The sequence below is a fragment of the Apteryx mantelli genome, chromosome 6 (assembly GCF_036417845.1).
Source record: "Apteryx mantelli isolate bAptMan1 chromosome 6, bAptMan1.hap1, whole genome shotgun sequence".
NCBI classification, from domain to species: domain Eukaryota; kingdom Metazoa; phylum Chordata; class Aves; order Apterygiformes; family Apterygidae; genus Apteryx; species Apteryx mantelli.
Genome location: NC_089983.1, coordinates 15,017,432 through 15,044,134, shown reverse-complemented (window position 1 = coordinate 15,044,134; position 26,703 = coordinate 15,017,432). Strand labels below are relative to the sequence as shown.

General features: G+C 42.3%; 2 protein-coding genes across 2 annotated transcripts in view; both read left to right on the top strand.

Annotated features, from left to right (window-relative positions):
• Positions 1 to 9,540, top strand: part of LOC106492373 (aldehyde oxidase 2-like) — a 47,710-nt gene extending 38,170 nt beyond the window's left edge. Inside the window, exons 29-35 of the mRNA XM_013952177.2 lie at positions 136 to 210; positions 591 to 643; positions 1,196 to 1,310; positions 2,393 to 2,458; positions 4,685 to 4,873; positions 6,127 to 6,294; positions 9,204 to 9,540. Coding sequence (XP_013807631.1) covers positions 136 to 210; positions 591 to 643; positions 1,196 to 1,310; positions 2,393 to 2,458; positions 4,685 to 4,873; positions 6,127 to 6,294; positions 9,204 to 9,257 — 720 coding nt within the window. The 3' untranslated portion in view covers positions 9,258 to 9,540. The remainder of the gene's footprint in view (positions 1 to 135; positions 211 to 590; positions 644 to 1,195; positions 1,311 to 2,392; positions 2,459 to 4,684; positions 4,874 to 6,126; positions 6,295 to 9,203) is intronic.
• Positions 9,541 to 15,810: 6,270 nt separating this feature from the next.
• BZW1 (basic leucine zipper and W2 domains 1) lies at positions 15,811 to 26,592 on the top strand. Its single transcript, XM_067298879.1, has 12 exons — positions 15,811 to 15,933; positions 16,400 to 16,473; positions 18,760 to 18,936; positions 21,370 to 21,464; positions 21,712 to 21,777; positions 22,077 to 22,212; positions 22,789 to 22,898; positions 23,017 to 23,187; positions 23,559 to 23,705; positions 24,076 to 24,214; positions 25,099 to 25,221; positions 25,321 to 26,592. The coding sequence occupies exons 2-12, from the start codon at positions 16,410 to 16,412 to the stop codon at positions 25,350 to 25,352; spliced, it is 1,260 nt and encodes a 419-aa protein (XP_067154980.1). The 5' UTR covers positions 15,811 to 15,933; positions 16,400 to 16,409; the 3' UTR covers positions 25,353 to 26,592.
• Positions 26,593 to 26,703: the final 111 nt, after the last annotated feature.

Below are 26,703 nucleotides of genomic sequence, written 5' to 3'. Positions count from 1 at the left end.
AAGGTAGAACAGAACATGCTGGAGAAACACTTAGCAAATTAACCTAACCAGGCAAGAACTTGTATTGTTTTGAAAACAGCAGAAAGATTTGGTTTTGCGTGTTGGTAAGCAGTGCCCAACTTTCTTTCTCCCTAGGATGCCTGTCAAATCCTTTGGAAGCGTCTAGACCCTATCCGAAGTAAAAATCCTAATGGCAAATGGAAAGACTGGGTAAGTGCCTTTCTATATTTCATACTATTAAGTTATGATGAACCAACAGGTGTAGTGTGAAACCTGCCATTGCAGAGGAAGTGAAACCTCCCTCTGCCTCCGGAGGGAGGAAGGGGCCTCCCTGCCGGAAGTAAACTGGAGGAGAGGAAGAGAAGGAACAGTGGAAGAGCAAGTGGTGCAACCCACTGGCCTGGTAAATCTGGCCAACTTCAGAGACTGTCTTTTGCCATGTGTCCCTTCCTAAAGACCATTGCAGGGCACAAGGAAACATAAAGCTTTTACTTAGGGCTCCCCAGTTTCACTTTTTCTTTAAACATGATAAAGGATATATATATATTGTTTTAATTCTTTCTCTTTAATAATGAATATACCTTTTGCAGATCAGTGAAGCTCACAAGCAAAGCATCAGTCTTTCAGCTACTGGCTATTTCAAGTAAGGAATGCTGTTAGTCTCTTTGGATGTCTTGACATCAAAGATGCCCCTTTGTCAGTTTGTTGCAGGAATGATGAAACTTTCCCCATAAAATCTTATTCAGTCCAAATCAGATGCAGCATACAAACCATTAAACAATTGCCTGGACCAGACTGCAGGGTTTAGACAGGAGGAGGCCTTATTTTCAACCCATACTGATTTCAGAAGCACTTTATATCCTTGGTTAGCTAGTTTGATAGCGGAGCCATAATCTTCTCCGGTGCCAACTACAGTACGACACAGGAAGACCATAAGGAATTTTGCTCCATGGTCATCACAGTTTGCCACCATCCTATCCTCCCAAATCATTCAGTGCAACAGGTATTTATCAGTGATGCTACACCCCAGATCATCTTTGACTATGGCGATCCTAAGAAAAGAGTTATGTTTGAGAATTTACTTCACGTGCTATATGATTGCCCTAGTGGCCTCAGTAATGAGGACAAGGATGATGGGGCGAGGGGTGTCTTGATCAAATTAATCTGATCTGAAGGATGTTCTTACTTCCTCCAGGGGTTATGTTACAAACATGAACTGGGACACAAAGAAAGGCCGTGCTTTCCCATATTTTCTGTTTGGAGTTGCTTGTTCTGAAGTAGAAATTGATTGTCTGACAGGAGACCACAAGGTAATGGCAAAAAATACGATGAATTGAAGTAGAACTGGGTAAATTTCCCATCATTACACTCAAATGACAGTTTTTTCTTCTGCTCCTTTTGGCTGAGAATAGAGATATGGTCTTTGTTGAATGTACTCAACAAAATGCCAGCAGAACACTAAATGGCTATACATGTCCTTTACAATATAATTTGTTAATCCTCTTTTGGGGAGAAAAGTCTGATGTTAACCAGAATAATAAGAGAGTCTACGAGAACAGTAGAAAATAAAGAAGGTCTAATAATGTATCTACCATGTATGACAGCTTTGAAATTCTGTCAGACCTTCTGGACATCTCCCTGTGAGCTAGCTCTTCAATAGCACAAGCCCAGATCATTAGTTAAAGTCCCCTTTTTAACAGGGCTACATTTAAAACAGAAGAAGCCACTTTCACATAGCATACCTGTTGCAAAGGGGATTCAGTGCAGGGACAACTCTCGGAAGCATTGTATGGAGACCAACCCAGTGTCTTCAGGGCTACTGGGGAAATGCATTTTGCAGCAGCGACTGCCATATATCTACAGATGTGGAACCCATGTGGAGCTAGGCTCCAAAGTCACTGGAGTCTGTAAACCCCATCAAACTACAGCCAGTTGGGATTTAGGAGGAGAAGCCATGGGACCTTATATAAGGACAGCACAGTAATCATTCTTCCCTGTCCCCTCCTCTACATTACACATCAGGAACTTCTGGTTTTCTGGACTTCAGGGGACTGCTTCCACACTTACAGCAAAGCATAGGAAGTGGCTAAATATAACATCAGACAATTCAGTTTCCATCAAAGAAAAAGCAACAAAGCCATTCTTGAATTTCTGATCATCCTGTTCCCCATCGGATGGGCACACCACATCACACAATCAGGCAACCAAAAAGCATCATCTGGGTGAACTTTCCATCAGCTCAGTCTGTTTTAAGTTGCTTTCATTTGTCAGAATAAATTTGTAATAGTTGTGATAACCGATCTTTAGTAGGTGGGACTGCATGTTGTTTAGCATCCCTTTGTTGTTGTGTATTTTAAATATAACTTCATAACACCTTTTATTTATTTAACAGAACATCAGAACAGATATTGTCATGGATGCCTGTTTTAGCATAAATCCAGCTATAGATATAGGACAGGTATGTACTTTCATAGTTGTGCTTTATATTAGATGTTAGTGACAGATGGCTCTTTGTGTCTAAATAATTGCTGTTACTGATCAATTTAATTCCACCAAAGCCTATGAGAGACTATCCATTAAGGTTCAAGGAGGTTGGATTGGCAGATGTCAAACATTTCTTTTTTATTTGCAGCTACAAATAATATTAAGTTTTCTACTTCTTGATCATCTTCTGAGAAGTGATGAGTAAAAGCAGGTCCAACAGACTGTTTTTAGGATTAGCACCCTGCATCTCCTTGTGACTTTTTCTTGAATTTGTACCCCAAAAAATTATTGATTAAAGGCTAAATCTTAGCTAGTTGCAAAGCGCTGTTGACTTCAGCTGTGTTAAGAAATTCAAATGTCATGGAAAAAGCTATTGACATGGAACAATATCACATCAATAACAATATTCATATCCATAGCCATGTATTGTGTATTCAGATACCTACAGCTACAGACAAATTGAATGTTTACAAAAGCAGTGTCACTCGCTAATAGTTTGTAAATAGGAAAGTAGTGGTGAACTCAGAAGCGTACGAAATATTTGTCATTTCTTTGCAGAGTCAAAGGAAATGCTCCTAAAAATATGACCTAAATTAAAAAGCCCTTCTTATCCTACTTATTTATGCTGTTACAAGCTCTTCCTCACATACTTGCCCTTTGCTTAATAGATTATGTTCATTATGCATATCCAAAGATTGCCAAGTCTGCCAAAGTCATTCTGCCTTAGCACTTTGGTTCTGTGTTCATGTTGCACCAATGCTTACATCATCACCGTCATAGCCCGGGTGTCTCCTCAGCAGTTGTTCCTACTTTAAGTTGGCCTGTTATTTTCTCTTCGTATCCAGCCTCTCGGATATTTGTGTCTGACAGGTTCTTTAGAAGAGATTTCACTTGCTATACGCAATTCTTTTTAAATAAATATCAGACTGAGCAGACTATTTGTGTCATAGTCCCTGGGCAAATATCTCCTTACTGAAGTTCCTTTGAGCAATACTCCTGAAGTCAGTGGATTTGACTCAGCTCTCAGTTATGCCAAAGCAAATCAAAGGTAACTGCACTAGTTACAGTGAGTTTAGTCAGGAATAAGGAAGAGTAGAACTTGAGCCAATGAAAATATTTGTGCAAGTCAGATGAGGACACTTTGGTCCTGTTTTAGTCTATGTTGGTTTAGCTTTTACTTGTTGTCGCGTGAAAGGGAGGGACGGAAGGCCCTTCCTTATCTTTATAATTTACGTTTGCCTGCCAGAGCCCCCCTGTTTGAGGACTTTCCCTGAGACAGTTTCGCAAAGTAAAAAGAATCTGTGTAATTTACATTTGCCTGCCAGAGCCCCCCTGTTTGAGGACTTTCCCTGAGACAGTTTCGCAAAGTAAAAAAGAATAAGATTTTATTAAAGCGACAGATACAACAGGTTCGGAATTGCCGTTGATAAATGCACTTGCTGCTACAAATTTTCTTTCCATGAGCTCAAACTAACAATTAAGCGCTTTCAATAATAATATATTTTCCCGGGTAACGTCCAACGTTTGTTGGAGGCGCAAATCTTACCAAAGAGGCGTCCCTGTTTGGGGGAGGGAGAAGGAGGCTCGCTCGTCAGCAATCTCCGGTGAACAGGTCAGCGGTTCAATTTTCTTCCCTTCCAAAAACTTTAGTGAGCTATCCTCTGTTTTATAGTTGCTGAAGGTGGGATGTGGAAGCGCGGCAGACATACTTCATTGGCCAGGTTGCCATTTGCGCGGTTGTTGGGGGTATGCCTCCCTTATTTACATATCGTTATGCAGCAAAGGGCATGATTTTTAATATGGTAAGCAGGGATAATGAGGCTGGGGGTACTATAGGTCAACAGTTAGTCTGTGAGCAGCAATTATTTTTTTGGGATGCAACCCTTTGTGGTCAGGGGCGGACCGTGATACCTCCGTATCGCTCCCTCCTCCGCTGTGCAGCTGGAACAAACTGTCTGGCCTTCACCAGCTAGTTCGTTACTCATGTTGCAAAAGGGTGGTGTGCTTTGGCTGCCACGTACTGTTTTTCCCGTGTGCCCCCTTATCTTTCTCCCTGAATTCTCTCTTGTTCCCACACTTGTGGAAGAAAAGGTGCCAGTTAATGTGTAATCTCAAAAAGGCTAATTTTATGTATTTTTTTATCTTTTAAAATGACTGAATGAAAATCAAAAATGTACCTCTTTTTTTTTTCTTTGCTCAGATTGAAGGGGCCTTCATTCAGGGAGTTGGTCTTTATACATTAGAAGAAATCTACTTTTCCCCAGAAGGAGAGCAACTCACTCTTGGCCCAGATACGTATAAGATCCCTGCAATCTGTGACATTCCTGAGCAGTTCCATGTGTATTTACTGCCAAATTCACGCAACTCAGTTGCCATCTATTCCTCCAAGGTAAACAGGCCAAATTTACTGTATACAATATAAGCAAGCACACCAGGTGATTCTGCTGCAAAACCTGAAGTGTTTGTGGTATACAGTAGGTGCATTTTTTTCAAAATAATTTCAATTTCATCTATGCAACAGATTTCAGAGTTACTCCATGTACTTAAATGGTGCAACACTGCTGTTTTGAGGTTTTAGACTCTTCCTTCCTGTGATTTATTGACATTACAGTAGCACTTGGAAGCCCTAACCAAAACTGAAACCTTTTTGTACCTAGCTGTTGTGCTACACATAGGAAATGAAAGAGTCTGTCCTGAAGAGCTTAAACTGCTTAAACAGGAAAAAGGATGGAAGAAGGAAATATTATGATCCTTTTTAAAGATGGACAAGTCATGTGGAGAGAGAGAATGTAATTTTCTAGAATCTCACAGGAAGCCTATGATAGATATGGGAACAGAATCCAGTTCTTCCATTAGCTTATCTGCAAGGCACCAATCTTTCTGTTTTAAGGTTATATCAGCCTTTGAGGAGGAACCCAGCACTAGGCTTGAGCACTATTCATAGCCTCAAAATAAAAGCAAAAAGAAAAAATCTTCAGAATAAAAGGGGAATTAACCTGGAGTGTAGGCCTCTGGCTAAAAAAAGACCAGAATACCCACTGTTCCAGCCTAGTATCTAGACCAGGTACGTCAGGAATGGGAATTCCAGAAAGTCCACTCCAGGTGGTTATGGTCTTACCCAATATGAATGAGTAAATAAACTCTTCCACAAGAAGATAGATACTAGATACAATGGTCATATTTCTTATCAAAATTAGGCAGTGCAAACTTTATCCATGCAAGAGGGGTGAAAGAGGGGCTTTCTTCCTCTGTTTGATCATGTAGAATTAAGTCCACTTCGGTATGGAAAAAAGGAGGTTTATATGAGAAGTCATGAGTTATTTCATGGCTTTATAATGTGACCATTGAAGTCACAGAATAAAGCTTTTCTGATAGTGTAGCTGTGCTGTGAATCTTAAAATGATCTCCATCAACCAAATCCTGGGCCTTGATGTTGTTGTGATTTGAAGATTCTCAGAGATCCAAGGAAATTGTTGAATCCAAATATGCTGATCTTAGCCAGATATTGAGCTGGTGTGATTCAGTGTAGTTCAAATAACTTCACTGGAGATGTGCTGATTTAGCTATGTGCTGTCAGTTTCTAAACTCATCAGCCAGTTTCTAAACTCATCAACCACTCCAGCTGCCTTTCTTCTCTGCCAGGGCATGGGTGAGGCCGGGCTCTTCTTGGGCAGCTCAGTTTTCTTTGCAATAAGAGATGCAGTAGCTGCTGCACGGGAGGAAAGAGGATTGTCCCTGGACTTCACACTGAACAGCCCACTGACTGTTGAGCGGATTCGCATGGCCTGTGCTGATGACTTTACCGAGATGGTAGGTAATGGTATTTTCATTCTTCTCGTGAACTAGTCACCTCCTCAATACTTCTCTTTAATCTGAATGGACTGTTCACATAAACTGGTCAGTGAGCCGCATCTCTTTTCTTTAACTTTCCGTGCTTAGCAGAGCTTTGCATTTTATTTAATCAGTGGCACTTTGCTTAGCTATGTTGGCAGAGTAGTATAAACTGACAGCCAGAGTTATCACCAGTCCAGACTTGAGGAATCTGTCCAGTTTCCTCAGTGGTAATGATTTCAATTTATATATCCCCCTTATTCTCAAAGCCCCTGAAAGTACTTTTGAGATTACAGTCTGACTTTGTCTTAACTGTTACTTCATTTGCATCTCTACTAGGAATTATTGCTTTGTCTAGACACAGAGCACATGTGCTCCATCACTTGTCCTGTGTTCCTGGTCTGTGCTGATTCCACTTTGTCCCACGTACCCCAGTTTCCTTCCTCTCTTCCTTGAAAACCAGGGAGGTGGAAAGATGGGCTGATATGCATCCTGGTCTTAACACAACATGGAGTTAGAATTCAGGCTGCATGCACAAGAACACTCCCAAATACAACATTTTGCATCTAGCTAGTATGGATCCATGCAAGCATCACCACTGACAGTGGCTTCCACAGAATCTGTGAGTGCAAATTTAGGATATTCACTGTAAAGGCCTAAACTGTCTAGGTCCTAGTTACTTCAGTATCAGCTTATTCTCTGTGTGATGAACACGCAGGCAGAGGCTAGCAATGATTATTCCCACTGTACAATCCATTCCCAGCTGGGTTTACCAGGATCCTCATCTTTGACTTTCAGGTCATGCTATGTCTCCTTTGTTTTGTGAACTAAAGAGACATTCAACTGACACTGAAATGATGGGGCGTAAGTAGGACAACAGGATTTAGGTACCCTAAGCTGCTTACGTGTTTTGGTATGCATGCAAGATGCCTATCTTCTGCCTATCTCAGGCACTGTAATTCCTTTGCAGATTTGATGTGTAGGTTTGAGAGCTGTACAGCTTCCCGATCTGAAACAGCAGCATAGTGCCAACTCCAGCTATTTTTGACCTACCACTATCTTCCAATATCTTATATCTTGCACAGATGAAACAGGCACCCACTGGTGGACTGTGCCATTTTATTGACATTTCCCCCACATACACTGAATTTAATTGGATAACTAACTGCATGCTCTGCCTCTGCTTTCTTCAAAATGAAAATGGCAAAAAAAAAAAAAATACCCTAGCCTTTGCAGTCCCCTGGGACTTTCTTTCCAGAGCAGTGCCTTCAGTCTGCTCTTCTTATATCTTGCTCTTCCCGCACTAGTAGGGGTTGGCAAGACAGAGCAGTAGCTGCTGGAGAGTACTTACTTTTGTGAGACTGTGAGGCAGGAGCCAGCTTCCCTCCCCCTGCCTCTCCAAGCCAAGGATGATCACACAAAAGAGCTTCTTCAGAAAGGAGGGCAAGAAGGGACATGATGACATTGTTTTCTGACTTAATAGCTTTAGGCCACTTCAACAGGTTTTCCACTGCACTCATCCTTTTGGCAGTCTAAAAGTAGACACATCTGGTGTTGCTTAATACATTGTCACTTGCCCAAAATTTCTGCTTATTTATAACTTGAAGTTATAAAGAAAAGGGGGGGGGGGATAAAAATATGAAAGAAGTAAAGCATGAGAGCCAGCTATCAAACAGATAAATAGCAAGGGTTTAGCAGCTGTTCTCACCACAATCCATATCCAGTCAGAATGCAAACTAAACAAACAAATATTTTGGGGGCCTGGAAAATGGAAAACAGCAGACCAGACTGTGACAAGGTCCTTTAATTAAAGCTTTAACCTTAAATCATTCGCCTGTGGAGAACATATTTACAGCTGTAGTGTTTTGACCCAGGTTATTTTTGGTGGAGCTGATGAGCCACAAGGCTGTAGCCTCTGCAAAACACCAGGAGCACCTTTCTGGTACAAAGACTGAGCACAGGGCTGCACAGAAACTCCTTTCATGTGTTCTCAGGATACTTGCAGATCTCCTAGTACTCTGAAAAGCACAGACTATTTCCAAAACAATTTTCAAGTTAGAAAGAGGTACCACCCAGGAAGAGAATATTTCACTTCTGTCAACCAAGTAATCAAACCCTTTTTCAACATGGCAGCCTAACCAAAAGCCCACAGAGCAATTGTGTTCTGTCCCTTTCATAGAGAAATTTGCAGCCTAAGACAAAAGCTAACTCTGGCAAACCTGCAGGCCCCTAGCAGTCAGCAAGAGACATCCTGACTTCAACCTTTCTTGAGGCTGGGAGTGTGAACTCCTCATCCATCCACCTCTGCTTCCTTCCATGCACAATATCCAGTGATCAAGTTTTTCACAGTGATACAATTTCTCATATTAATAGAAGTCACGATCAAGATCCAAGGACCTTTGTGGGCTAGGTGTTGTGCAAACACTTGGTAACAACTTACAGTCCAAATAAAGGTGAAGTTGTTATCCAGATCCTGGCATCTCTGTGTTATGAGTTGATGCTCTGTCTCCAGCATTCTGAGGGAATGCCCTCAGAACTGTTGTATTTCCCTGCAAACATCATTGCCTCTGTGATTTAATGCAGTCACATTAAACCATGCTGCATAATGGAACCTCATATGTCAGTTCCTCTAAGTAATCTGAGCCTATCAGGCTGTGAACTTATCTGTGTTACAGAGATATGTACTTATTTAACTGTTTGATTACAAGTATCCCACAGACTACTAGAGGTAAGTTGGTTGATTTCACAACCCTTTATAATATGGGAAAGTGAGGATTAGTGCACATAATGACATTTAAATGGTTGAAAAGGAACATGCATTTGTGAATTATGGTAATTTATCTTTCCTTTTTGCAAAATTACATTGTTTTCTTTATATTTTCTTTCAGATTCCGAAAGATAAACCTGGAACCTCTAAGCCATGGGCCATCGACATACATTAATACTGTTTTCCTAAGTATGAAATAACCAGGTAATTCCTTCAGTCACCTACTGACTGATAGCATTCCAGCAATAAAGAAGCTGAATTATAGTACTTAAACACATACACACACCCATATATCCATATTTCTAGTACCCACTGTAGTGTCCCATCAAGTAAGAGATCTTTCATTTTGAAACATAACTTTCTCTCTAAATCAAATCTTGCTCCATGCTACATTGGAGTTCATGGTGTTACCCCGTGAACTTCAAAGAAGTTGCTTGGGATTTTGAATAATATCTGCAATAAAGAGCAGATCACAAATGTTACCATTTTGCCACTTCTTCATCCAGTTTAAGATTCACGGCTGTTGTTATCTACTCTTTCTGTTCTCCTAGTACATGAAAATTTCAAAGATCAGAATTAGACACTACAAATTAGTAATGGACAATATATCAATCTTACAGTAGAGCAGAGATTCTGAAAGAACATACTGCCAAATGTTTTTTTAGACGGATGTATTATTACCGTGGTAACCATGGCAATAGTAGTATTTATTGCTTTTTGCTTTCTCGCAGGCTGTCACAGGCCTGCCGCATACCATTATACCTCTCAGTACCACTACCAGCTTTGACCTCTCCTCAGAGCTGGAATAAAATCACTGCTATTCACAGCATCACCAGGCCCCACTCCTCCTCTCCTTTGCCTTACCAACAGCTTTGCTCCTTCTTCCCAGGAAAATGGTGAAGTGGAACAGAGCTGCCACAGTCATCTGTGGGTTCTGAGAGTGGATAAGGTGAGAGAGGTTTTTTGTGAGGTAAGAAGCTATATCCCACAAAGCGTTAAAGAGTGGGATAGATTCCCACCACCACCTTTGAATGAAGCTCACAACAGAGGTGAGATTTTCTGGGATGCAGTAAATTAGTGAGTAAAGATATAGGATGAGAGACCACCACATTTCTAAAACCTCACCGACTTCCTGTCTAAAATACTCATTTTCAAGTGGTGTTGCCCATTGTTAATGTAAGCAGGCACATGTAGCAGGTGTGCAGCAAGTGCCTGAGACAGAAGGGCTAGAGGGGAGCAGGGCTAAGAGGAAGCAACAACAGTAGAACAGTTTGTCATTAATAACAGGTGTATCAGTTCACTGTTTAACTCAGCTGTGCCAAACAATGCTACTGCCACTCTGACAGACATAATTTTAGAAAGGATGTTTAAAAGTGATGCAGTGGCAGCTGTGTGAAACCTGATGGAGTGTTGTGCCATGAGGAGAGGAGACTGAAATGAAACTGCAAAGGAGTTTGAGGGAGAGTGAAGGAAATGGCTGCCAGCCAGCATACATGTATGTAGAAATGAATATTCAGTTTTTACATTTGACAGCTCAAAGCAATAAAAGTAATTGTAAGAACACATTTAACAATATCACTGTGTACCCAAAACACTACCATAAGAAATAACTCTGCAGATACTCAAGAGATACTGCATTTGTTCAGATCCTGCTCTGAGTTATGTAAATGTAAATCTAGACTATTTTCATTTATTTTAAAGGAGAGACATATAAATGTAAATCTAGATTTATTTCATTTATTTTAATGACTTTTAAAGACTGCAGACTTAGATTAGCATGGTGTGGAAGACAGTGTGACTCACACATACCATCAAATAAATCATATTTAGTCTAAATCTAAAGAGGTGAAACAGGATTTTTTTACAAATAAACTCATACTGCAAGTAATGAGGAACTTGCTAGGTTATGTTGGTAAAGTTTTGCTGTTTGTTTCTCTCGGTAAACTGTGAGAGACTACAGCGAATGAGAAAAGCTCAACTGGCAATATACTCAGCAACTTCAAAGTCTCAAAATGTAACTGCGATTTAGACAAATGCTCTCATTTTAGAAAGAGTACCAAACCAGTCAGTACCTTGGAATTAAAATGAATTAATATACACTGCAAATGAATGAAAGGATGAAAATCATACTTCTGAATGTGATCTCTACTAGGGTATTTTTTAATGTGGTATTTTGGGGATTTCATTGGGCTGTTAGTTGGAATTTGCTTAAATATGTTTTCAATAAAAGCAAACTTTAAGGCTAGAAGGAGCACTGTCCTGCTATTTTGTGACACTATGATCTATAACCAATATTGTTTCAGGACAAAAATAACACCGAAAGTGGTGCGAGATGGGATCTGGCTTGTATATAATTGCCCCATGCCAGAGTACAAAACATACTTAAAATAATTATTTGCAGAGTATTTATTCTATTAGGTTAAGTGATAAAAGGTGCGTTTCCACGAACACAGAGGAGCACAGAGGCACAGCGGCAGGCGGGGGAAGCCCAATAACCCCGGCGGAGAAAGGAGCCCCCTGGCCCAGCTCCTCCCGGGGCTGTCGCAGGGGAGCCGCAGCCCCGTGGGCCGGGGTGGCACCCGTCACGGTGAGTCGGGGAGAGGCTCTCCCTAGCACTTTTCAGATGGAGGTGGGTTACTGCCTACGGGGGTATGGGGCTTATTATTGTGGCCAGCACACTTGTCTGGCCATGCCCTGTGCCTGATCGCTGCCATCTGTCCTGGCTTCTTATTAAGCTCCATTTCTAACTATTTTCCTGGGTTGAGGGGACTCCCTATTCTGTGTGCATGTGTGTGTGTATGGGGGTCTAAGTGCCAGAAACTGGAGAGGGGACAACGGGCCATCACAGCGGCCTGTTTGTGGGTAGAAGCAGTGACTGTAGCAAGTGCGGGTACACACGCGAGTGTGTGATCACGAGCGAATATCAAGCTGGACTGTACGGCAGGTAGGATAAGTGGCTTGGGAGCCAGGAATACGTGTGTGAGACAACCAGAGGAGTTGGCTACTGGACCATGAGGTCTGGGCCAATTGCCAGAGAAACCGTAAGGTCTGGGGTCGACTGAGAGACCTGTTGGTGCGTGTGTCTGTGCGGGAGGCAACTGGAGACAAGAGAGTCCGAGGCCCTGGGGTCAGGGCAGACTGAATGTCTACGGGCAGTTATTGGAGGGATCCACGGTGCATGTGGGTGCATGTGTTGGTGTGTGCAAGGAGGTCTGCGTACCAGCAGCGGGAGTGGGGCTGCGGGCCTCAGGGGCTCCTATGCCCAGACACCAGCAACTGCGGAGAGCGAAGATTCAGGGAGTAACTGCTGTATAGACTGAGCGTCTAAGGCCAGCTACTGGAGAGATCCATATTTTGTATATACGTGTAAATACTTCCCACTAACAGACCCGCATCCAGATCAACCAGAGAGGGGAAGAGGATGAGGCCACTGGTGACGTTTGTGTTTGCATGAGTGTTCCTGTCTCTGTTGATCTGTGCAGCCGGACGTGTATATGCATATATGTGTTGTACACCTGTGTTCGTGTGTGCCTGTTGGGACTACGTGCTCAGCCTTGCTACTGGTTGGAGCTGGGGGCATGGAGCTGTGTCAGCCTCGCCTCTGTTAGGCTACTGGATTCAGTGACCCCTAACATATTCAGCTAAAGAAATTGTATTTATTGCAATTGAGGCTTTCCTAAGCACTCTAAGAAGAGTCATCTTGTTGTACAATTGAGATAAATTGTATTATATTTCCAGACATGAGTACAAGCACTCTAGCTCAAGAAAGGATGGTGGTTTCATTTCCAAGTTGATGTGTCATACATGGCAAGCGTAGGCTTATTTTTTCCTTATTTTTAAAACTTTCCTTTTATATACACATATATCCTAAGTATATTTGTCTTGTAGCATGAACAAAATACTGATTTTACTATCTCTCAGTTTTGCCCTAGCTTTCTACCTGTAAGGGAAGTGTAAATAAATGAATGCTGGGTTGGTTGATGGCACAATGTCTGTAGTCCAGGCAAGAACAGAGAGTAGATCATAAGCAGCCTCACTGGAGACATGGCCTGACTTTCTTTAAGATAATCAATTGAATAAGGTAGTGGAATCAAATGCAAGTTAACCAAGTTCTGCTTGGATAACAGAATATCACAGATAAAAGCTAGGATTATTAACTTTTTGTAGGCTTTAAATGTAATCTCTGCTAGCTCTTACATGGATAGATTAGGAATGCTTACTTGCTTTCCAAAACATAGATACACTCAGGGAAAATATTTTCAAAGGATCAATATTTACTAAAAAAAAAAAACAACCTTAAGAGAATTGGTGTGTTCCCACATTGTGAGCAGCTGGTGCAGATCACTTAGAATGGTGTGCAAGAGCACCAAGGACACCACTTCTCCCTGCTTTTTTCTGAATAATTACAATTTGGCTGGGAGGTGTGAAGACCATCTTGCTGGGCCAGACCAGACAAAAGAAAAGATTCACAGCCAAGGAAGTGATTTGTTGGAATAAAAAAAGAGATGTGGCTGGGAACAACCTTAATTAAAGTCATTGTTGTGCAGGTGGCCTTCCCTTCCTGAGGCATAGTGACTGGCCCTGTTTATACATCTGGTGTAACTTAACCAATCATTTCAAGAGTTTTAGCCAAAGGAACATTATTCTTTACACCTCGTGGAAGTTTGCCTGCTGTGTAACTTCTAGAGGGAAACTTGTGATCCATTAGTTTACTGTTTTGCCCTTTTTGGGAGCAAAGAACTAAACTGCAGTTGCATCTCCTGTCCTGTATCAGCATGAATGGTATGCCACGTTATATTCAGTCTTGTAGGCATTTCTAGTTATATATGGCTGCATGAATTGCTACCAGTATTTAGTAGCGTATGGCTTGTTAGGCTGTACTTAAAGGACCTACAGTAAAGTACTGTTTTTGTATATGCTGTCTTATAATACACAGACTGGTCTACAATCTGAAGATAGGATGAGAGACCTGTTGTTATTAGGGAAAGAACTTGTCTTTTAACTGAAGCAGAGAAGGCCTGCACTTTTGGAACTATGGAACAGGGTTCTAACATCAGATGTGAGCAGGTTTTAACCAGTAATTTTGTCTGTCTAGACTCGGATACATGGAGTCTATACAATGTGATACTATCATGAGGATCTGAGGAAAGAAGAAATCATTACAAATATAATAGCAAATCTAGGACCTAATAGTACAGCAGGTATTATATTGACAAAGGTGTCAGATAGAAAAGCTTGTGATGGCTTTACAATTTTAAACTTCCCTACATAAAAAAAAAAAAGAGACCTAGTAAACATACAGGATCTCTGATAGTTACTGAAAACAAGATTTATTTGAAGGAATGCACAAGTGAAAAGAAAGGACAAATGTGTTTTTTGGAATAGAGTCTGCTTTTTACTATACATATTTGTATAGCATCTAAAATGTTAATCAAGATGCTAATAAAGAACAGACATTCTAGGTGTAAATTTAATACAGCAATAATGTTTCCGATCCCTCTGATGCACACATCAAGTAGATTGTATGAAACAGCTTGTCAAATCTGAAACTGCAATATCTAACCCATTTGAAATTAAGAATATGCTTGTGGCTAGCAGATTTTCTGCCAGTTTCTCTGGGTTTTAATGAACAAGAAAAACAGCTTGACATAAGCTTTGACTAAAGCTGTTTTACCAGTCTGTTTTTATTTAACTTAATCAGTTAAGACATCAGCCTCTCCAACACACAGTCAAATTTACCTCGGCAGGAAATTTTTACAGCTGTAAATAATATATTATTAATAATATAATTATTAATATATGCAGAGCATAATATATTGACTGATATTTTACTCTTTAAGAGATGTGTTCTGCTGTGCAAATAATTCTGACCTTAGGCGTGAAATCTTAGAAATACTGCCTTTGATGTTATAAGGGGGTCGCCTGAGGTCATTTCCTTAACATCTTAATATGCCGATACCATATGGTTTGTTTTACTTACTGCTGTTTGCACACCCACATGCTTCCTGTTTTTACACATCCAATCAATCTGCTCATGAATATTTAATGCCTACCTAACGAACTAGGTAATTTTTCTAGCACCTTGGGAAAGGGGTTGCATGTTGTTACAGTTAAATTTATGAAATACAGCCGTTAAAATGCTGAAAAACATCAGCCTTTGCGCATTTTGCAGGCAAGCAAGCAGCGCTTGGACTGGGAATGGACGTACTGAAGTGCTTAATCCAGTACGGGCCGCCAGCGGCAAGGCTCGCCGCCCCCACAGCTGTTGTGCTGCTCCGGGGGCAGCAGGCCGGGCGCTGGCGGCTGGTTCGGGCCGGTGCGGGCAGCCGGCAGGCAGCTGGCAGGCAGCTGGACCCGCATCTTGGCGCCGCGGGGCGGCGCTGCGCGCGCACCCGCCCCGCCTCCCCCGCGCCGGACGGGTCCATTCGCACCGCGGCGGGGGCACCGCTTGCGGGTGACGGTAAATCACGAGGGCGGACGCGCTCATGCCCAGGGAGGGGGGAGCCGCCGGGCGCCCCCCCCGGCGGGGAAGGGGGCAGTGCCGCGGGCAGGGCGCCGCTGGGCGCCGCTGGGGCCTGCGAGGCAGGGCTGGCCGCCGAGGGGCTGGGGCAGGCGGCCCGCGGGAGCGCGGCCTCCCTCCCCGGCCGCCTCTGCCTCCTTCCCCTCCTGCGGAGCGGGGTGGGCCGGCCCGGGCGCGGCGAGCCCCGCCCTCCCCCCTTCCTCTCGCGTTGGTTCCGCTCGGAGGGGTTTAGCCGCCGCCGCCACCGCTGCTGCTGCTGCTGCTCTTCGCCGTTGGTCGCGCCGCTCTCCGCTCCGGGCCCCTCGGGCGTTTTCTCTCTGCCTTAAAATCGGTGAGGCGACGGGCCGGGGCGAGGGGACCGCCCGCGCGCGCTGGGGGGGGGCGGCGGCTGCCGGCGGGGCCCGGATCGCGCCGGGCGAGGCCGGCCGTAACGGCCGCTCCGGCGGGGGAGGACGTGAAGGCTTCGCCTCCTCCCCCCTCCCCCCGGTGCCGTGTGACGGGGCCCGCGCCGCGCCGGGGGGGGGGGGGCCGCCCGCGCCCTCCGCCGGGGGAGGCCCCGCCGGGCCGGGCAGCCGGGCTGGGGGCTTCCCCCCCCCGGCGGCCGCCATGTGCCGCGGACGGCGCGGCCCGGCGGCGCCTCGCCGCCGGGAAAATGGAGGTTGGGGGAGGCGGAGCGGCGCCGCTGCGGCGCGGGGCAGGCCGGGAGCGGGCGGCGCGGCCCCTGAGGCGGCGGCCGTCGGTGCGGGAGGGCTCCGTCGTCAGAGGGCGTCCTGAGGTGTGTTTCTGCCTCCTTGCAGGGTGTCTTTTATGAATAATCAAAAGCAGCAGAAGCCAACGCTATCAGGCCAGCGTTTTAAAACAAGAAAAAGAGGTAAGCTGGCTGCGAGGTGCATATTGCTAGTGCCTCTGTGTGTTGCCTATATGTGCTGGAAACACCCACTGAAACGTGGTGGTGTGCTGCGCCATACAAGAAAATGAACAAACTAATGCCTTTATATTCTTTCCATAAATCTTTTAAGCTAGGCTACACTGAACACAGTTTTTGCACTAACTGTTGACGCACTTGAATGTTCTTTATACCAAAAAAAAAAAAAAAAAAAAGTCTAGCAGTAGATATGTAACTGCATTTACTGTGATGATCTTGGCCTAGAAAACAGCGTTTCCACATCTGTGCAGAATGTGGTTAGTCTGAAAGCAGAAGTATCTAGTACTGTGGCGTCACAGGACTCCCGTGGGCATGTTGGAGAGAATACATGCATCTAAAGAGCATTTAACCTAGCAGGGATTTCAGTGTTAACTGCTGAGTAAGAGCTGCATTGTCACTTTAATGCTCTAAGATTAGCTGTTTTTAAAAGAAAACTACTGTGAGCTCTGAGATATATAAGTGTATCTGCACAGTTACTGTTATAAGAAGAGTTAATGACTGAAGAGATGTGATGAGTAATTTAGTGGGTTTTCTTTAAGTTAAAGGGGAAATGCGGACAGTTCTTATTACTTGTCTAATACTGCCTTACTAGAATGCTAGTAGTGTTTCTACTCAAACTGACTGTTAAGGATGCTGTACATACTGAAACAGTAGTAAGTTAGTGCAGAAGTACGCATTGACTCACAAAACCTGTTTTGACATCAAAGTAAAAATACCTTGAGAAACTATTGAACTGAGAGTTGGATTTAGTCTGTCCTGCAGATGCTTGGTTTTTGAGGTGGTGGCGGGCTGGTTGGGTGTGTGTTTTGGTTTTTGGTTTGTTTGTTTTTTCTTTTGGAAGTATTTAACTGTAGGTTAGCTTCTAAGCAATTCTGTGGTCACAGTCAGCTTCATAGGTCTGTCCTGGAAAATAACTGATCCAGTATTTCCAGGCTTCTATGCAACTGTTATACACATGTTAAAACTTCCATTGAACATAAGGACATTAACATGCCTCTTATAAAGGGCTTATACAGAGGTTAACAAAATGGCTAAGCTGTTATAGACAGCTCCTTACCTAAGTTTTACAGTTGAGTTCCATTTTCTTTGGAAGTTTCTTCTGAGGGTTTACATAATCCAAGAACAAATTTGGACAAAGTTGAAGACCCTTTCTTTCTAGGGCTTTATTTTAATTGTATGGGTGGGTTTGTCACATTTTAACTATGCCCTACATATAGTGAAAACAAGGCCATAATCAACTGATTTATCTCAAATACAAAAAAGCATGTGTCTTGTTTTTAAAAATGCAGGAATGCTAAATAGATCTGCAGTTATACTCTATCATTTCATGTTTATTTAAAACCAAAAACTTGGCTCAGATTTCCACATCTACTGAAGGCATTTGAGAAAAGCAATTATTTCAGACTCTCTTAACCCCAAAGAAGAGGAGAGGGGTGGTCTTTGTAGCCAAAAAGCATGTACTGACAGTTGGCTCAAACGTGATGACAATATGCAATGTTGCAGTCAGAATATTTCATCCAAAACAGAAAGAGGCCTAAATGGTTAAAATGGAACTTGGGTAAGTGGGTCAAATGTACAAAGTTGCAAGGGTGCATATTTGGAATTACCATCCAGCAGGTAGATAAACCTCCATTTTGAAAGTTTGTGGTCTACCATGGAAGCAGGGTATAAGAATTGAACTTTGAAGTCAGCTAAGCTTTCTGAGATCTAACTAACGATCATCACAAATGATTGCTCTTCTAAGTGAAAGAACTCTAAGTATTTACAGGTAACGAAGGAATGTTTTAGCTTATGATTGTCTTTTCCCCCTTGACTGAAGGGAAGAGGTAAAAGCAGTAAAACTTCTTACTAATGTGATATAGCAGTGATTTCCTAGCAGGGAGAATGGCTGCAAGGGAAAAGTAATTGATTGAAAATGTTCGTGTGGAGCCTATACTTAAGAGAAGCTAATTGTCTGGAGCAAAGAAATAACTGTCTCATTGATCAAAGAGTTTCCTGTAATGGCTGTTGAAATTCATTTTAGGCTACACTGTTAGGTTGCTGTTTGTACTAGTAATACCAGTTTTGGTGGTAAACTGGAATGATCTCAGTTCTGTTTAGCTTCGGATTTGCCACTGTGTAGATTTTTTTTTTTTTTTTTTTTTGATTAAAACAACAAACTTGATATGTTTAAAAAAAACCCAAACAACTGTATGTGACAACTTCAGTTTAACAAATGCTTTGTTTTTACAGATGAAAAAGAGAGGTTTGAGCCTACTCAGTTCCAGGACTGTATTATTCAAGGTTTAAGCGAAACTGGCACTGACTTGGAAGCAGTAGCAAAGTTTCTTGATGCCTCTGGAGCAAAACTTGACTATCGCCGCTATGCAGAAACGCTCTTTGATATCCTGGTGGCCGGTGGAATGCTGGGTAAGTCCTCTTTGCTGGGGCTGCTGTTGACCTTTATTCAGTTGACTTTACTACAAAAGTTCACTGTTTCTTTTGCTGTAAAAACTCTACTAAAGAGCTTGCCGAGTATGTGGAACAAGGTGTAAGTCATCTGTGCCAAACTCTGTCTAGCTTAGGGAGTAACTAAGCAATCAAATTATGTTACTGTGAAAATAATCTATATACTATATTATACTTTTGCGTGGGTTGGTCTACATTCTTCAAAGCTTAGACGGTCACTTGTACAGACTTGGCTTAAAGAAAAACATATTGGAAACTTTTTATTTATTTATTTACCACAAGCGGAACCTGACTCTGTAGTGTGTGTGGTCTGTTAATACTACTAGTGATGAGAAACAAAACGTTTTGTTGTGATGCCTTGCCTGGTCACAAGGTCAGCTGAGGTGTCATGAAGGATTCCGACATGATCCCGTGCTTTGCACACCATATCCTCTTAGTTTGGAAAGTAACATTGCTTTTGGAAGACTCTGATGTGCTTTTAGTCTTGGAAAAGCTATTACGAATTGTTTGTCCTAGCAATAGTGAGGGAATAGGCCCTAGCAGGTGTCGGGGTGAGAAATGAGATTGTGGCCAAGTCAGCAGATAGTATATGGAACTGAGGAAGTGAAATGTGATGACTAGAGGCCTTGTATGCTCATAAGCATGTCTGTATGTAAAGAGAAAGAGTGGAAGGGATCTTGACCAACCAGGTGAGAAGTAGATAAAACTGCATGAGGTTGAAATGTGACAAGCAAGCTGTGGTACCTCTAGATTTAGACTCCACATTTCCTATCTGACTGACTAGCATCTGGTGAAAAGGAGTTCAAATGGGAGGGACCCTTTTAAAATAAAGTGTCCTATTCACTATGTGTACGTTGTCTGCCTACACCAGAAAAGGCCTGTTTGTTATGCAGTAGTTGGGGGTGGGGTGGGGGGGAAGAGAATAAAGATTTAAATGAGAAATTTGGCAGCTGCAGAAGGTTTTTTTTTTCTGTAATGCAGCAGAAATAGAATTCAAGTGACCTAAATGTTTAGGAGAAAGAGAGGAGGTATCTGATTCTGGGCCACAGCCAGACTGGATGGCAGTTCTGCAGTGGGTGTGCATGGTTTGGGAGGAGATGTCTCTGGCACATTCAGGTGGTCTTCACACTGATACTGTGGAAACATCAGGCAACTTGCAGGAACAAACGATGAAGAAAAAGGCATTCAGAATGGTTTAATTTCATTAAGTGTGCCTGTTCATCTAAAAGCTGTATATTGGAACAGTGTCAGGTAGGCTGAAGCTACTGTCATGTTCCTTTTGGTAAGAGGTGCTTTTGCTGATGTTATGACAGCTGGCAATGTGAGTAAATATAACTTGCCTGCCACACAGAGCATCGCAGTTAGAAATTCTTACTATTAAAAATTGTAACAATCTCTTTGTTTGGGTTTAAGAGTTTTAACCAGTGCACACAGGTGCCTTCTAGGAACAAAGGTGAGGCAGAAGGGAAAACTGCATTGCTGATGGGCGCTGCTGATCATCTTAGTAAATTAAAGTTCCCTCTCAGAAATGCAGCAGTGCTTTTGAGAAAGAACTGATGGTGATGTAGAAGTCCTTTACTCAACTCCCTCTTCATAACAAGTAGCCAAGTAATGAGCTTTGATCTTTGACTGGACAAGGCCAAAATAAAAACTGGCATCCTTTTGCCTTGCCGTATCTTAATATTCTTACCACTAGTGTTTATCTCTGTTTTTAAGTTTTCTTCTGACTAACATGTAACAAAAAATCTCCCTTGTGTGTAGATGGCATAGAAATCAGTAATGAGGTGCCCTGACGTACCATAATTTGTGACCTGAATTCACCCTAGTTAATGAAGTGGCCTTGGTAGTGATCAAATGCCTGTATTAAAGGGAAGAGGAGTAGTGAAGAAGCAGTATCTGCTTCATTGTTAAATACCTCAAGTAACCTTTCAAGACTAAAGCCTCAAGTTTATCTCCAAGATGCTGAATTTTGAACATGCATGTCTACATGTTTCATCTCCTGGTTTGATTTGCTCTTACTTAAAAAGCAGTATTATTACAGTGGACACTAAAAAGACCACTGATAGGATAAAGCAGCTTTAGGGTTTTCCTTTAAGGGAAGAGGAGCTTGTATGGTTATGTTAACTTATCTGGATATAAGCATGTTGCCAATCCATTTAGCCGTAGGGAGTCAAAATGTTTATATGTTCATATCTAAACTACTGATTTAAAATTTAGCACACCTGCAGCAGTGAAGTAGAAATGCAGATGTCTCTTCAGTGATTTAGTCATTCCTTCCTTTTATTGTGAAAGGACAACACATCTTGTGTGTTTGGATGTTGGAATTCTTACTGTGGAGACAACTCCGTCTTCTTGTTGGAGAGTAATACCACTAATACTGAAACCCTTCTTTAGCCCCAGGTGGTACCCTGGCAGATGACATGATGCGCACAGATGTTTGTGTATTTGCAGCACAGGAAGACCTAGAAACCATGCAAGCATTTGCTCAGGTTAGTTCTGAAACAGGTACAGTTGAACTTCTGTTTAGTGGTCAGGAATGAAATGTTTGTGTAGTTGGATGTTTAGGTAAAATACCAATTTATGGCACGGCTTTGAGATGCCTCCTAGAAGATGGCTTTGGGTGTGGTAGAATGGTATTATGCTAAGCTAAAAGAGCTCTAAAAGAGTTCAAACTAACTTCGCTGAACTTGATTTAAGTAATTTGGAACAAAAATAATACACTTGATCTCTTTCCAGGTTTTTAACAAGCTCATCAGGCGTTACAAGTACCTAGAGAAAGGCTTTGAAGATGAAGTCAAAAAGGTATGAAGTAGGCTTATCTTTCTGCTGATAAAAACCTTCAAATTCTACCAGTTAATCACTATACAGAAGAGATATGGTGTTCAATAGATTATTCAAATAGGGCAGAAAATCTTTTAAATTTCTTCATAGAAGAACTATTCTGTATGACTAGTGGAAAAGACTACCAATGTACTAGTGCTGCTGCTGATTGAATAGTTCGTTTGAAACAAAAGCAAGTATCTAGTGTGGAGACAGTAGTCAAAGTAACTTATTTTTGTGAAAGATGGTTGTTTTATGGCAATTTTTACTTCCTCTTGTAGCTGCTGCTGTTCCTGAAAGGTTTCTCAGAGTCTGAGCGGAACAAACTGGCCATGTTGACGGGTATCCTGCTAGCCAATGGGACACTTAATGCATCAGTTCTCAACAGTCTTTATAATGAGAACTTGGTTAAAGAAGGTAACTACAGCCCAATTGCCTTTTTAGGGAAAGGATGATCAGGGACAGAACCTGAAGCTTTACCATGATACATTGCTGGAGATGGCAGATAAAAGTTGTGATGATGATGCATTCCTGCAGCTCGCTAGCTTTATGTGGCAAGAGGCTTACTTTAGGATTAGCAAAGATAATTGTGCTTGTTAGCAACCTGGATTGTCTTGCTTAGACTTTGGGAAAATAGTATTTCAGGAAGCTTGTGTGTAGGACCTCTCTGCATGACACTTGGGGCTCCAGTTGCCAGTGTTGCCAAGTGAGGCAGTGGTGAGGTTTCAGTGTAGATGGGGCCTTTCAGGGTGGAGAAGGTGGTTCATGTCACTGGGCTCCTTGCCAGATTGCAGCAAGGAGATGTGAGTTTAAGTATGGGGAAGCCTTCCTGATGCCAAGTGACGAGAAAGGTCCAACATGCAGTACTTCAGAGCATGCTAAGGACACCTTGGTGCAGCTGCTCCTGCTTTGGGAAGGGGATGCCAAACTAGGTGCCTTATGCTTCCCTTTGTATGGAATTTCAATAATAATATTACTATTCTTGTTGCACAGGTGTTTCTGCAGCTTTTGCAGTCAAGCTGTTCAAATCATGGATAAATGAGAAAGATATTAATGCAGTGGCTGTCAGTCTTCGTAAAGTAAACATGGATAACAGGCTGATGGTGAGTAGCATTGAAATTACCAATTTGATTCTTACGCCAGATTGGTAAATAGCATTTACCAGCAAGTACTCAGCGCACATTTCTATTGTAAAAGAGTTGCTGTAAACTTTGCTTTCAGGAACTCTTCCCAGCCAACAAACAAAGTGTTGAACACTTCTCCAAGTACTTCACTGAAGCAGGACTAAAAGAACTCTCCGAGTATGTTCGGAACCAACAAAGCATAGGCGCTCGGAAGGAGCTGCAGAAGGAACTTCAGGAGCAGATGTCACGGGGAGATCCGTTTAAGGATGTAAGTATTTGTTTATAGAAAAGCTGTGCGGTACTTCTTTTTTAGGAATTTAGCTCAAATTATCTGAAATACAGTAGCATTTAATCTTCCACTAGGAATTAAAAGGACCAGTGTGTGTTAGTATTAGCTTCATAGGCTTTCCTTAGTGTCCTGAATCCTGCTGCATGGCCAAGGAGTCTGTTCATGGTTCTGAAGGCTTCTGGGTTGCCTTAAACTTTCAGAAATTGAGTATTGCATGACTCAAGAAGCATTATTTCTGTGTAGCTTGACTTCTGTCTTTAATGAGTCTTTGGAACAGAAGTTTAATTTAGTTTAGTGTAATGCAGCCTACATGCTGACTTTTTTTTTTCTCTCCTTCCTCTGACTGGCAGATAATCTTGTATGTGAAGGAGGAGATGAAGAAAAACAACATCTCAGAACAGACTGTGATAGCCATAATCTGGTCAAGTGTAATGAGCACTGTGGAATGGAACAAAAAAGAGGAGCTGGTAGCAGAGCAAGCCATTAAGCACTTGAAGGTATCGTAACTAAGCGTATGGGCTCTGGCATCTATTGGGTAGGGCTTGTGCCTTCCCCATGTCTCTAAACTTCCTTTTTAATGAGCTCAAACACACAAAAACCCTAATGTGGACACACAGCATAAAGGAATTCTTTGCCTTGTACAGGCATGCTGTAGTGGTCTTAAATGCTGTAGTACTATAGTCCTCGTTACCGAGGCAAAGTATGACTTGTCTGCGGAAACACTCCTGTGAAAAATTGCTTCCCTGGGATGTGGGTTGTAACTCTAAGCAAGTGGCTGGTACAAACTGTATGAAGCCAGTCTAGTCAGGCAGTAAATATGAAGTGGGGTGTGTGTGTGTGTGTGCCAAGTTGCCATTCCTGTTACAGCAATACAGCCCTCTACTTGCTGCCTTTACTACCCAAGGTCAGTCAGAGCTGACTCTTCTACTGAAGATTCAGGAGTACTGTTATGACAACATCCACTTCATGAAGGCCTTCCAGAAAATAGTGGTGCTCTTCTATAAAGGTAACTCCCTCTGTGTGGGGTTTTGTTTTGTTTTTAAGCCTGGATTGCAGAATGCTGAACTCTGGATAAGACCTTTAGGGAAGATGATAGTGCTACAATAGTATTAGCGTTTTGGTGCTCCACCTCTGTAAACTGAGGGTAGAAAATTCTTCAGCTAGGTATATGCAGCTGTCCTTGGAGTGCTGCTTGTACCAGGGGCATAGGGAAGGGCTTTTCTCTGGGCAAGAATGCTGTCTACTAGATTTCAAGAATTGTGGCAGTGCAAAGCTAAATTTCAATTTAAGATTCTTCATCCTTTTATATTAAGAAGAGATGTGTGATGGTATATTCTTCCTAGTTCCCTCTCTGAACATGGTCTGTCAATAGCTAGAGACTGAGACCCAGCGTGGTGTTTGGGACACTTTAGGCTGTCTGAAATCTCTCTTAAGTTGTTGCTCTAAACATGCTTGTGCATCTGTAGATACACAAGAACATAAGAAAATGTGTTGTTAAATTGAAGATTATATTGTACTTGTAATTTGTAAATTGTGGTAACACTTCTTGCTATGTACTTCTGGCTCTGAAGAATTTATATCTGTGCTTAGTAGTGAGTGTGTCATTTCAGATGGCTATGAAGTAGTTAGGACTTTATTATTAGAAGCAAATGCACATCTCCTAGGTGCGGTGCTCAGAAAACCTACAACAAAAGCTGAAACACATGAGTCTCAGGATTTAAAAATAGGAGCTACTCCTAGCACAGTTGTGTAATCAAACACAAGGTGCAAGTATATATTAGTTAAAAAAAATCCTTGGGGAAGAAGCAAAGGCTGACAGTCAGGGGTGGTTTTAATAGCTGGTATTCAGTTGATTGCTGAATTAACATTACTTTTACACATCTCAATCAGCTGAAGTTCTGAGTGAAGAACCCATCCTGAAGTGGTATAAAGATGCACATCTTGCAAAAGGAAAGAGTGTTTTTCTGGAGCAAATGAAAAAATTTGTTGAATGGCTCAAGAATGCTGAAGAAGGTAAGGGAATGCTTCCAGGCTAAGGCTTAAACACTGTGCTGGGGGTAGGTCTGGCCCATCGATGATCTCTGACCTGTTGATAATGTCCATTTCTTTCAGAGTCTGAGTCTGATGCTGAAGAGGGTGACTGACCTGTGAAATTCTGTCCTCAGTAAAGCAAACAGGAGCTGTAGATAAGTGTCATGTCTCATGTGTCCTTCTGATTCTTACATCCTACCTCCCTATATCAAGCATGATATAAGGGCTCTCATGGCAAATTTATTTTAACTGTTTTCTATAGTTACAGAAATACTGGGTTTAGTTTTTAAAACCATGTTTTAAGTAGCTTACAGGAGCTATAGATTTGATTCTAATCTACATTAGTCCTTTCAGTTATTCTACCTCCTGTATTTTCTACTGTAATGATGTAATTTAAGGCCTTCCGCAATGAAATCCATTTTACCTGTTGGGTTTTCTATCTACATTTGAGTAGCAGACATGCTTTGGTAAATGAGATTTATGGCAGTTCTGTTTGCAAATTAAACTGTAAAAGTCTCCAAAGTGAAGAGGCCATGGCTTGTGTGGTAACTTAGTGTGACACTTTAATCCCATACTGCTTGCTCCAAGTAACCCCATTCATAGATGTGGTTGTCCATCCCCCACAGACTGTATCTGTCATCTCTTGACCACACTTCCAGCATGAAGTAATCCTCTATTGTAATGCAGCTGACCCCTCGAGGGAGGCTAGTTCAGTGTCCTACCAGACAGAACCTGTTGCAGTGGTAGTGAACGCCTGTAACCATGGTGGGGTATGAAGAGCAGCATTCTCTTGAGCCTGCTGGCTGTCACAGCGGGGGGCCCATTGTCCTGAGGGGCAGCATGGCTTTAACTGGGCTGCGAGGCCTTTGCACAGCAGGGATCAGTACTGCTGGAGTCTTGGTCTGTCAGCGGCTCTGCTGCTTCCTACAGCCCTGGCCTATGCTGTCAGCAGTGTGGGGGCACCTTGGTCAAAGGTTTCCTTTGGTGTTTTGTTAAGTGCATGGCTGCTGGAAGGTAAGAAAGATGGACAAAACTCTACATCCACAAGAAGCTGAGAAATAAGATTACTTTATGCTGGCAGTTGGTATGTTAAATTATCTACTCAACAAAATTTTGTCCAAATTCTTAATGGAAATTCTCAGGACAGCTCCTGATTAAAGAAAGATTTAGGGAGGTCTAGGTCAACACTGTTGTGAGCTAACGATGAGCATTAACTGCAACACTCATGACCAGTACCCTTCTGAAATGGAAAAACCTTGGTGATCACGATGCAATCTATTCAATACTACGGTGATCTTCCTTCCTTTGTAATTTTTTTTTTTTTAAACAAATAAAGGCCATCCTTACACTTAATGCCTAGGGGTTGTCTCTCTTCTTCCAATTTCAAGTTTCAGTCACTTGAAAGGGTGAAATCATTAAACTGTCCCTTCAATCCCTCAAGGCTTACATAACTCCAATGACCTA